The 12,600-nt window shown below is 43.1% G+C and overlaps 1 protein-coding gene across 2 annotated transcripts in view; it reads left to right on the top strand.

Annotated features, from left to right (window-relative positions):
- Positions 1-605: 605 nt before the first annotated feature.
- Positions 606-12,600, top strand: part of pdlim2 (PDZ and LIM domain 2 (mystique)) — a 37,957-nt gene continuing 25,962 nt past the window's right edge. Inside the window, exons 1-3 of one of the 2 annotated variants that reach the window (XM_086207183.1) lie at positions 606-945; positions 10,145-10,273; positions 12,151-12,302. In XM_086207183.1, the coding sequence (XP_086063309.1) occupies positions 10,181-10,273; positions 12,151-12,302 (245 nt within the window). In that variant the 5' untranslated portion in view covers positions 606-945; positions 10,145-10,180. Of the gene's footprint in view, positions 946-3,221; positions 3,412-10,144; positions 10,274-12,150; positions 12,303-12,600 lie in introns of those variants that run through there. The other variant, XM_086207184.1, reaches the window with a different exon arrangement.

The raw sequence follows: 12,600 nt of genomic DNA, 5'->3' as shown, positions 1-12,600 counted from the left end.
TTGAAATTACAAATTTGTTGTTCCTGACTTTCCTGGTTGAATAAGGTTAAAATGAATAATAACAGAATAAAATAACGAATTTCTGAGAAAGGAAATTGTGAAGGTCACGTAGATTTTGCTACTTTTTCCTGCTTCAGTGTTATCAGCGGCTGCTGCTGCTGCCATAGCAACAGCAGCTGTAATTGATCAATTTAATCACGGTCCCGTCCTACTTGGTGTCAGAGGCAACCGGAAAGGCAGCGTGCAGAGCTCTACAACCCTGGCCTTCCTAAATGAAGCCGGCCTATAATTAATGTTATCAACTGCAGCTGCGTGTGTGCAGCAATGGCACGTCCGAACTGCTGCTGTGAGGAGGATCTACAATTGTTTCAATCTCTTCCAGCGTTTGCGTTTTATCAGCGCTGTCTAATCCCACTGCACCTGTGATGGGCGTGAGCGCAATTAACCAATGACAGGAGGGAGAACTGACGTCATCCGCTAAACGAGCCAGTTGTGCGTGGCTTGCGCTACCCCGCTCCGTCAGCAGGCGGCGCGCGGACACAACCGCAGCGTTTTTGGGGAGAAACGGTTCAATACTCGGGTCTGCCCCCTCCTCCTCCTCTCCCGCCCCTCCAGTGTGACACGCCCCTGGTTGCCGCCAGTGTCAAAAGCTTTTATTTTGGTATTAGCACATGGCAGCGCGAGCTCATCCTAGAGGTCCCGTCGCTCGCGCAGCCACAGGTGGTTCTGATGCGTCACCCATGAAACTACACACACCGAGGCGAGGAAGGCACTACCGGAGCTTTATCACGGAGGAGAGGAGACTCTACTCCGCTTAGCTGTGCTGACGGTTTGGGGCCAGGTCGCTCCGCACAGACGTGACCCACACGGGTCCTGGAGAGCGCTGATACTGAACAGGTGGAGAAGAAGGCGACACTCAGCCCTGAAACACAGGCACTCTTCGCGGTAAGTTAACACTTGACTTTAAATGAACCAGAACCTCAGTAAACTAATTCTCTGAATTAAAAAAAAACAAAAGTGACGCGCTACAGTTCAAACAAGCTAAATGTGTTTTTCGTCCAGTGACATCATCACCGTCATCTCATTACACAGCACAGATGTGGGTTTGATTCCTTTACCGTCCCCATTACACAACCTACTGTTCATTGGAAGTGTGGGAACCTGAAAGAATTCAGCGAGCCGTCGCTTAATTGTGATGGATGTCAGGTATTCGTTGTATTTGCAGCACCTTCATTGGAGCTGACGCAGCTGCTGATGCATGATAGACATGGAAATTGGAAGTCAATCATGTTTAAAACCTCACTACAAATCACATCCGCCCACCCACAAACACACACACACTCACACGGGTTTCCCATTTTAGACCCTTCACCTCTGCCATCATGCCAACAAGAGAAAGTTATTTCCACACGTGAAGCAGTCAGAATGATTTGTGGACATGCTGGTCCAGGTGGAACTTTATAGCAGTTTTTGTCACATTAACCGGTGAGGGAGACTGTTATCTTCTCCTTGAGTGTTGGAGGCGAGACCCGTGACTTGGCAGGGCCACTGTAGTTCAAGTTGAAGCCAGCTCTCCAGCACTGGAGTTCTCATTCCTGGTAAATGTCTAGACATGGCCAGCTTACCTAATTTAACCTGCCAAAATGTTTGGAAATTGACAGGTCCAGCCATCTGTGTGGTGGAGAAACTACTTCAGGTGTTGGTAAAAGTTCAGGTGTATATCTGCATCGCCTGGAGAATATTTGGCTGCTGTGTGTGTGTATGCCCGTGCTTTATATACGCTCCTCATATTATAATTTTTGTTTCCCGATGGTTCCCCTTTTTGGGAGTCAGTAAAGGGCTTAAGGCAGGGATTTTCTGAGAAGGTGGGGCTCCCTTAGACAAAACTTGGAAAAAGGTGCACCCCCTGCCCTCCCCACCCCCACCCGAGCCACATGCACATGCATTACATAACTAAACTTAACTTACTGTGAGCAATGTAAAGAGGTAAGTTAGCCTATTGCTTTCTCTTTATGTAACTAAGTACTGGTACATCAAAATAGTTTCTCCTGAGTCAATTATTAGCTTCATAAAGTGAGAAACGGCAGTAAAAGTACCTCCAAATACCTGCATCTTGCGTATAGTCAGGCTTTTCTGCACTATGTCCTTCTGATAACTAATATGCATACACCTCAATTCACTGAGCTGTCTGAAGCCCCCCCCCCCCTTCGGGGGCCCACCTCACACTTTTAAGAACCTCTGTCTTAAAGCATCCAGAACAGAAGTCATTTTGGTTAAAAGAAGATGTATCTCATGAAAAACACTGGACTCACTTGACCTCAGGAAATGTTTTTATTGTACAATTGGATTGGAGCAAAGGTTTTCATAAACACTGTTATTCAGTCTTATAAAAATGTGTGCACAGGAAGTCTGTTCTTTGCCACATTTTACCAATCAAAGTGTTCTGTTTTGATCTTATTCTGACATCTTTTTTTTTTTCCTTTTACACACCATATTTCCTACAAACAACAGTGTGTGAGGCTGCTCGCCCAGGAGCGTCAAACAACATTCTGAATGCAGGATGTTTCTAGACAGTGCATGTAGTGAACAATGTGATGTGTGTGATGAGGACCTGATGGCGCATGCAGAGGATGTGGTGAAGCGGCCTGATTGCTGAGCAGCAGAGTGTGGAGTCTCCTCGGTGTGAAGAGCAGTAACATGATCTCTCAGGGATGATGCAGGGGGGGATGAAAGGAGCCAGCGGCAGTGTGCTTGTCTTGTTCCAAACCTTACCACTGTAGATGAGCTGCAGGAATCACCGTAAAGTGATGATGGAAACTGTAACCATCTAAGATCATGTTACAGTGGCATCCTGTAAAATTTTCTCACCGAAAAAGGGCGTGACCCACAAAAATTATCAGTATGGCTCAGTGTATTATTATATTGATGACACATGAGCTATTAGCGCGAGCATTTGTATTTAAGGATAGAGAAACTCATCAGCCAACACCCCGCTCTACATCACATGTTATTGTTTGATATTTTCATCTCCCCAGTGACTGCAGCTATCTAATGGGTGTGATTTAGAGAATGCACAGAATGTTACCTCATTCAGTGGAGGGAGAGGCTTGCTATGGCATTCCTCTCTTTATTTTATCCAGTGGGTGTGTGCTTCCAGGTAGGTGTCGACCTGTCAGTGCGCTGCACGACGCAGCGGGTAGACTACATCACTGGTGAGGGCAGTGGAGGGTTCATACTGGCGAGAGCCTTCACAACAGGAATATTCCCCCACAGCCACGGCAGTTCATGACTGTTTCTTCTGCGTCTGCGATCTCCATCAGTCATTCTCTGGGTATTTAGCATGCAGGGGGCTAGAGCTTGTTGATGTTCATCCAGTGGATTTTGGCCCCGCGACTAGGAAGAAGAAAAACAGTAAGTGCTTGAGTTATTCAAGGAGGACGTGAAGAGTTGATGAAGGCAGCCAAGTTTGACTTTTAGGGGTTTCTTTTCTTTTCAGCCTAGCTGCCTAAATCATATCTGAATATTTGACATCCACAAAACTTGTTTATCCACTTGTTTCATGTCTTGCAAGTAGAGTTAATCCCTAAGCTTTCTCTTTCATTCATTCATTCTCTACGACCCATAGGTTTGATCCGAAAGTTGCTCAAATAAATCAGCAGGCTTAGAAGCAATCATATTTCTGTTAAGGGCTGCGCAGTTTTTGAAAGGATAACTAATATCTTTTTCAGATTGTTCACCAACAAATAATGCGCCTTCCTGTGGTTTGAAAGTTGCAGTCGTCAATATTGAGAATAGTTACGCAGCCCTACTTCAGTGCCACCATCAGATTTGTGTCTCGCTGTGAGTGACTTGCCTTAACTTTTCCATGACTTTCAGTGTCTGTAAGGAATAATAATCTTGATGATCATCTGACCTTGAATACCCCATCAAGGTCTTTTTCCTAGCTTTATGCGACCTATTCCAGTGGTTTACGGATGGATGGCCATGTTTGTAACTGGATGAATCAATTTCAGGATCACCTTTTAAGTTGTAATGTATTATCATCCAAAATCACAAAATCTTCATCGTTTGTTTGGTGTATCCAAGTTGATTGTGGGCAGTCTGAACAGCCCAAATCCACAAGGCATCAGAGTTTTGAAAATCTGAGCTAATCCACATTTGGAGGTGGTTTGAAATCTGATTCAAATCAGGCAGCAGCGCCACATCCCAGAAAAGCTGAACCAATGAACTTTCGGAAAAACACAACCTGACGTCCTACTGCAGCAGCCGTTTGCTTCAGTGGGAGCTCAGACTGGAACACCCCTCCTGTGGTCTCTCAGACAACAGGCGGACGGAGAATGATCACTGTCATCTGGCGTGAAATCCATGCTGTAAAAACAGTGATAGCATCACCTGACTTGGAGAGGAAAGGGAGGAAGGTGTCCGTGTCAAGGGTTGAGAATTTTCTTCCTCTCTCCCTCTTTAATGGTTGTTGGCGAAGAGTAAAGAACATCAACAAGCCTTGTGGTGATACACCACAACTGCTGCAGCGCCCGATTGTGTCTAATAAAAACCTCAGTTGTAGTCGAAGCAGCTTTTTGTTAACAGAGACTCTTGGTGTGTCTTAAATATTCAGTGTTGAGTCCTACTGTAACTGACAACAGCACTCCTGTTGCTCTGTGTGTGTTGTGGTGACAAGCAGATCAAAGTTAATGACTCATCAGGGCGAGTCATGATAAAATCTGCAGTTCTCTTGAAAACCACACACATCTCCAGACTTGTGCTTGCAGGTTTCAGTCAATCATCCCAAACTGCACATAACTACAGGTTAGGGTAAAGCATCAGTGAGATGGTATTGCTTTTCTGCAGTCTCAGCCTTAATTACTCCCGCCTTCTCAGCCCCTGACCTCCTGGTTACACCGAGGGTTGTAGCATGTGTCTTTATACCTTTCTAGATACATTTCTGGTGATGCTGCGGTTTTCCTCCAATCATTGATGTCATTTTTTTAAAAGAATTTCTTACATTCTTAATTCTTGTAACAAAGAATTTTTTTTGAAGCCCTCAATTCAGTCTTAGAGACAGAAAGCAAAACATGATGGCTATTTCTAACTCCTTGCTTCTGCCAGAGGTGCAAGCAGAACATCACAAATCAGACTTTTCCTCCTGTCAAGACTAAAAGAAGGGCTAAAAAAAATCCTTTAGTTATGTAGCTGAGGAACATTTCATGGATGTGGCCCACTGACTGGAAACTCAGTGTATTGTGTGGCGTGATAAAGGATTTCACACAGGTCAACTTTTCTCCACAGTTAGTACTTTATTTGCAATGTCACCAAGCAACTTCATGAAGCAATAATGAAGCTGTCATATTCGTTTTGAACGTGGGAAAATGTTCACTTAATATAAAACCTATTGCATAAATTGAACCCTGGAGGCTCTGCAAGTCTCAGCAATGACTTGAATTTGACTTTTGGAAGAGCCTGTCCTTCTCCTTCATACCTCCACCATCAGGGTTGCCTGCAGGGGCCATCTCTCACATCATGTGACAAGTGCCAGAAGCCTTTCACCTACAGAGAGTGTACCATGACAGTCCTGACCCTCTGCCAGAAAGACACAATGTCCAACGGCTGTCTGAGTTCATCGCTCACATTGTCAGTGTCTCATTTGTCCTAAGTGTCCTAACATGAGGAGTTAAAGTCTTGGATCAGTGTGGCCCCAGTTGCTTTAGTTTGGCAGCAACTAGCTAATACAATGCATATCTTATAAAGAAGAACATAGATACCTGTTTTTAGTTTTTGTGGTTGGTTCTAATCTGGTTTAATCCATCATGTACTGCAGAAGCTCAAGTGTTGTTCCTATCTGCTCCTATTCAAGCAGGACTTGGACTGCTGTCCCACCAGGCTGGAAGGCATAGCAGATATATCACATACAAACATACTGTACATTAGTTGAGTGCAGTAGCTTGTTCAAATTACCTACACATTGCATCTTTAAAGGAGTGGTGGAAAAAATAGTTTTCCTGAAGTGACACAGGTAGACAAAAAGTGAACAAGTTTTTTGAGTAACAGAAGTCACTGGAAGACTGTGCATTTTCCTGGTTAGTTTACAGAAAAAGTGTGTGTGTGTGTGTATGTATATGTGTGTGTGTGTATGTATATGTGTGTGTGTGTATGTATATATGTGTGTGTATATATAAAGCTAGCTAGCTTTAATCTAATGTACATTCACCACTTTCAGATGCAGTCCTCAGTCCAAGGACAGTTTACGAGTTCAGGTTTTTGTGAAGGGTGACAATATTAAGGCTCACATTTGTGCCAGGTAAAATATTCATATCAGCCAAACATTTCAAAAGTCCTCTAGAATGATTCAGCTAAAAAAAAAAAGGTCCGTTATCAAAAAAGCAAACAAAAATGGCAGTTAATTGTAATATTTTTCGTAGCTCCGACTCTCAATACAAGCTGAATCTGCGTTGTAAACTACAGCCTCCAAAAGGACTAAACGCAATGTTTTATTATATATATATATATATATATATATATATTTTTTTTTTTTTTTTTTTTTTTTTTTAATGACACTGTATTATTTTTTTTGCCCACAGTAGTTTGACTGTGAAGTGCATGTTGTGAGCCAATTGTGAAATCAGAAATCTGGACTCTTGAAGTGTGTCCAACACCTGGGTGCTTGCTGATGTGGTGGAATGCAGGAATGACATAAACATGTCAACTGTGTTGATCGCTAGTGAGGGTATTTTTCGACACCTGAAGCACCCGTGCTTCTCTCTTCTTGTGTTGACCACCTGGTGTGCAGCTGACGCTCATTAAATGACTTCATGACCAGGATTCCCCTCTTTGTTTGTCAGGGTTGAATTGTACTTCCAAATCAGCGTGGCAGCAAAAGCAGCGAGATGTCACCAGAACAGAACTCACCTTTTATGTGTACTGGCAAATGTCCAGTAGTACTCTTGTGTGAAAGAGAGGTTTAATCAAACATGTTCAGCACTTTGCTTTATTGTGAGTCGCAGCAGAGCAGCGCAGTCTTAAAACCTCATCAGTGGCCAATTAAGCAGAGCCATGTGCCACTTATCCTCACCTCCACTACGTGTGTTTTTTCTTTATCATTGTTTAGCTCCACCGCATACTTTCACTATCCTTGCACTTTGACATTATCCACCACTTGTCTTTTTATGATGCTAACAGCGCACGTTTACGCAAAGAATTAGCAGGGGGCTTACTTGATAATAGCTGCTCTCTAGGAGAAGCGGCTGAGGTTCATGGAACTAATTGACACCCCCAGAGGCTGGGAAACTTGGGGCGGCTGCTCCCTGTCATTATCACAACTACTCGGGAGGCCTAATGATGGTGAGCCCACTAACCCTGCTAATTGGCCCAGACTATTAATGAGTAACTGGGTCTGCACTGCTTATCCCAAACCCTTGTGGAATGTGCAGATGATGAAACGGGCCAGTGTTTGGAGGTATTTAGGGGAGTAGCATAGTGAATGTCCTAGATGCCCAGTTCACTTGGGTTTTTGATTCCCAGAAGTTTCCCTCGCTCGTTTCTCCCGTTTTCCTGATACTTGATCAATATGATGTAACATTTGCAATCATTTGCAGGCTTTTATTACATGGAGATATTGGGTAAGATCATAACGTGTATTAAATGTGATTAGCTAATGTATGTTAAAGTGTGGCTCAACCTGAACAAGCTAATATGTCATTTATTAAATTCATCTGGCATTAACTGATACTGATGACAGTGATTGACTGTGACAGGTGAGCCACTAAACTTTTCTTAGGCTTCTTATTGACTTTTCTCTGAGGTAAATTTATGTTTGGAAAATTATAACAACCGCTGCAATGATAAGGGGGATAATTAATAACATAATGCCAAAATTTCCAAAAGAAAAGTGGCTCTTTAGAAAGGAACATCTAACATTGACATCTGTGTTCTGTATTTAATTTCAGCAGTTGATGCAACAGTTCAGGCAAGGTTGTTGGTGCCTCGACATCTGTTAAAGCGGTCGATAGTCACCGAGTACTTGGCGCGCATTTATTTCTTGTAACGCATTTGAACAGAGATGGCTCTCCATGTGCTTGCATGTCAGTTACTATAACCATGTTCCCATCATCGCTGATCGGAGTAGCGACCTCTGCAAAGTAGAGGGGGAATATTAGATAGGGAATATTGGAATTGGATGCTGATACTGTCATTGCTAATAAAATGGTTATTGGAGCCGATCTGCATACTGATCCATTTTCTATTCTGTACCTTACAGTGAGCAGTCATCCCTCCATAAAGTAACATGAAACAAATCACTCATCCATACTTTTCAAATAAATTGATTTGGAATATTAATATCGGAAGATATAATGCGTTATTTACATTTGGCTCTTTTTAATTGAAACGTTTAACTGCAGCCTCATGATATAACCATAACTATTACCTCTTTTATTGTTAGCATTATATTTAAAACATTATAGTGGAATTGTGATCATATAAGCAGCTGGGACTATGGATCGGAACAACAAAAATCTGTACATCTCTTATGCAAAGTTTAAGGAGACAAATCTCACTGAGGAAACACCTGGTCAAACACAAAATGTAAAATATAAAAGCTGAAGAGTGGATCATATTTAAGAGTCTGAAGGCCAAGTCCCCAGCAGCTGCTAATGTTAGCAGGAAATAATTTCAGGCTTACTTTTTACAACTGATATTAAATCTGTGTTATTATAGAGAAATCGAAGTACCAAAAACGCACAGTTGAGAACCAGTACCAACATGGGTTAAAACAGTACCCAAGCTGACTGCGCTCCACTGAGCTCTGTGTCTCGCCAGCCTGCTGCACATCTGGATTCAGCTCCAGGCAAAACTATTAGCGGGGGTCGGAGTAAACTGGCAGCTGAATCGCATGACGTAAAAGCCCTGAATCAAGACTTTGTGTCAGATTCTGCTCAGGTTTGTCCTGCTGATAAATATTGCTTCTATAAACTATTAGTTTTATTTAGCTGATCATACGGTTTGATCATCAATAGCAGTGCTACAGGCTGAGATGCCCGTTCCAAATGCTGTTGTCGTTGATAGTGACGTTATCATTGTTGCCGTGCTGTCGGCGTCAACAGTGTGGTAACTCCTCTGGTTTGTTTGGAAGGCCCACAAGGCCGTTAAAATCAGATTCAGTATATCCCTGCTGTCAGCTCAGAATTTTCTTTTTTGGATTTATTTATTTGATCTACTCAGATGAGCTCCAGCAGGCTGCTGCTGGGGAAAAACGAGCAACAGTAGCATTCATCAGTCCGTCAACATACACAACTATAACATGTACAATTTGAAAGCTCAAATATCCCCAGTAATTAGGTCTAAGTAAACGCCAACATCTGCTGAATCAGTCTCTCATGTACTGTCCAGATTTGTGACCGATAAAAACGATCTCAAACTTAAAGGTCTTTAAAAAATACAACATGAATGAGGTATTACTGCATCTGGAAAAGATATCAAGATAGCACAAAGCTTTTTGGATTATGTTGAAATATGGTTTGTTTTGAAGTTATGATTTGCAGTAATGGCTGTAGGAATTCACAACAACTTTGTGGGAAGAGACATTCATATGTTTTTTTTTTTTCATGCAAACGTGGACCATATAAATCTAAATATACAGCAAGAGACTTCAAATTACTGAAGGGATCAACTGACAAGCTTATTTATACAGCCTGTTCCCATGTGCATATCTCAAAGGGCTATCATACTGCATGTCATACATCATAATACACCGCTGTATACTGCATACATTATGCACAATGGTCATAGTGAAACACAATGAAACATTCAGCTCCTTGTAAACTGTGTTTGCACGACTTCTTTTTTGCGTTTATTTTCCTTGTCTCAAACGTCCATTTGGATTTAATGAAACTCTTTGCTGTTGCCGGCACTTGAGCAATGTTAGTCATGTGTCTTTGGTTTCAGATTCCTCCCATTCCTATTAGATGTGGTTACACAGTTTATGTCAAGAGGACTTAGTCCAGTGGAAGTGAAGTGTTGCTGGAGATGAAAGGCGGCTTATGCAAATATCCACTGTCTTCACCTGCTCTAAGATGGAGCCAACCTAGCACGCTCAGCCCTGCACATGTTGTGCACATTCTACTCACCTCCTCTCTTTTTTTTTAATTTTTAGATTGTTCACTAGAGTTTGTGCTGACCGGATCAACCGATGGCGCTGACGGTGAATCTGATCGGCCCTTCACCATGGGGCTTCAGAATTTATGGAGGACGGGACTTCAAGAAGGCCATAACTGTATCAAAGGTAGCTGTCTGGAGTCACCCTGCTGCTGAACCTCGTCTTGCCTTATCAAACTGTATCCTCTGTTTTTGTCAAAACAGTCTGTAATGGCATACCATGCAAAGTCAATTTCCTCCTCGCCACATCTCTCTTCTTGTCTTTGTTTGTATCCATGGGCTGCCTTGTACCTATTTCCTTGACTACTGAACCCATTAGAATAGAATGGAAGTAGATTACATTAGAAGGAAACCAGTGATTACAGTTACAGTGGAAGTTGAGGTGGGAGGTGAGGTGTTCCTGATCCCACCGTGCAGATTTGAGAGTTGTTTGGGTGTGTGTAGTATGTGTCAGTACATTCTTACAAAAGCATGTGCATGCTGTTTTTACAGGTCAGGCAGTTTAAAAAAAGGAGAGGCGTGGTAGATTAGAAGAGGTTCACATATTGGCACTGTAAGCAGACAGCAGACTGTAAACACCACCAGGAAACCCTGTTCAGACTCAGCTTCTGCGTGTCAGAGACGCCCGGTTCTGCACACTACACATCCTGGTCCCACATCACTACCTTTGTCTGCATTTCCCCAGTAGCTCCTCACAACATGAAGAGTAAATCATGGTACTACCATGTGGAGGGTAGCTATGCTGCAAACAGCCTGAACCCTTTTGACTTCTAAAGCCTTTATTGTTGGGCCCCACTTGAGAAGTTGCGCTAGGAAAACGGGCATTCTCATGAATAATGTGCTGATTTTGATCTTGATTAGCAGTAAATGGTGTGTTTGCTTGTCTCAAATATCAAAAAGGCTGTGAAGTGACAGGTAGTCCTGCTGAGAGGGAATCTTCATCACTTAAATTGGTTTGCACAGCCCAGTTTGAGGAACGGCTTGTCTCCTTCTATCACAGTCTCCTCCATCTTCAGTTAAGCAGCCATCAGACTGAAGTCATCTGAAGTGGTTGCTGCTTTGCACCAAGACAACGTTGACGGCCTCCGTCATTCACATTGGCGCGAAAGATTGAGTTGGGCAAAAACCCCAGAAAAGAAACTCCCCCCACCCAACTGGACTGAGTTTATGTGAAACCAGGCATGTCCTGATCAGAGAAGGCACACAGTATTGTGGGTCACCACAGCAACACGTAATTGCCTCTCAAGTGGGCCCACAGACATGGCACCTCTGCCCTCTTGCTTTGCTAAACCAACTGGCATTCTATTTGCATCCTGCCATTCTTCCTCTGGATGATGGAAGGAGACTTTCCTCCTCACTGGCCAGCCCTGTATTTTCTTTTGCATTCTTTGTTTTATTCCCTCTCTTTTAATTGTGAGATGAATGTGGTTTGGCTCACAATTAAGCCAGTGTTGTGGCAAATGTAGAAGGATTTTTTGTTTTTGAAAGTCTGTGTTTGGGTGTGTATGGCTGGGAACCATGCTGATTGTGGTGCCTTGGATGTTATGTTTTTAGCACATTAGTGTGGAATTCCCTCTGATGCGGTGCTACACCATTGGCTTTGACATGTGGCGAGACTGGTTGCAAAGGTCAGGCTTAGTCAAACCATCAAGTTAGTGTCCCCACTAATGACCTCTTGCCGAGGGTGTCATGAATCTGTGTGCTGTTTACCGGCACTGCCTCGATCCATGTGTGTGACAAGCTGTTGCATCTGTTGTTTTTTTTACTAGTTTTATGTGTTGGAAACAGAGAAAAATGAATTAAAAATGTGGCAAAACTGTCGTTAACGCCTTCTCATTCACTCATTTGTTTATTTTGAATATCATCCGCTGACGATGAGTCTGCACAGTCATAAGATAACGGAGCCGTCTCTGCCTGCCAGATGAATAGAGCCTATGATTTACGGTGTTCAAGGCAGGACTGGGCTAGTAGGGTCTAACTGGAGCTCATACTTCTGCCCATCAGGTTAATGGGGGAAGCAAGGCAGAGCAGGCAAACCTGCATCCTGGTGACATCATCTTGGAGATCAATGGGGAAAACACATCTGACATGCTGAACATGGAGGCCCAGAACAAGATCAAGAACTCCAAGACCCATCTGCAGCTGGTGGTGGAGAGGTATGCTGACATGCATTTACACCTGCCAGGGTGACTTGTTTTATTCCGTGTGGTGGGATTTTGAACTTGAAATGTATACACAATGCTATGTAACTTGCTGGAGCACATCATAAAAACATCCCTGACATTCTGTGTTTGTGCCAAGTTGCACCAGCTTCCATCTGCTTTACACTGCCTTAGCGTTATCATGCAAAAGCTGCACAAACAAAACAAGTGATTGTAATCAGGGGAAATGCCAGCATGAATTAGGGCCACGCTGTTCTCTTCCCTTGTCCCTCGTCCCTCTCCCTAAACTCTG

The sequence above is a fragment of the Aulostomus chinensis genome, chromosome 6 (assembly GCF_037954235.1).
Source record: "Aulostomus chinensis isolate RoL2024-O1b breed Wild chromosome 6, RoL_Achi_v1.0, whole genome shotgun sequence".
Lineage (NCBI taxonomy): Eukaryota > Metazoa > Chordata > Actinopteri > Syngnathiformes > Aulostomidae > Aulostomus > Aulostomus chinensis.
Note: the sequence above shows the minus strand (reverse complement) of the source record. Positions and strands in the feature narration are given on the sequence as shown.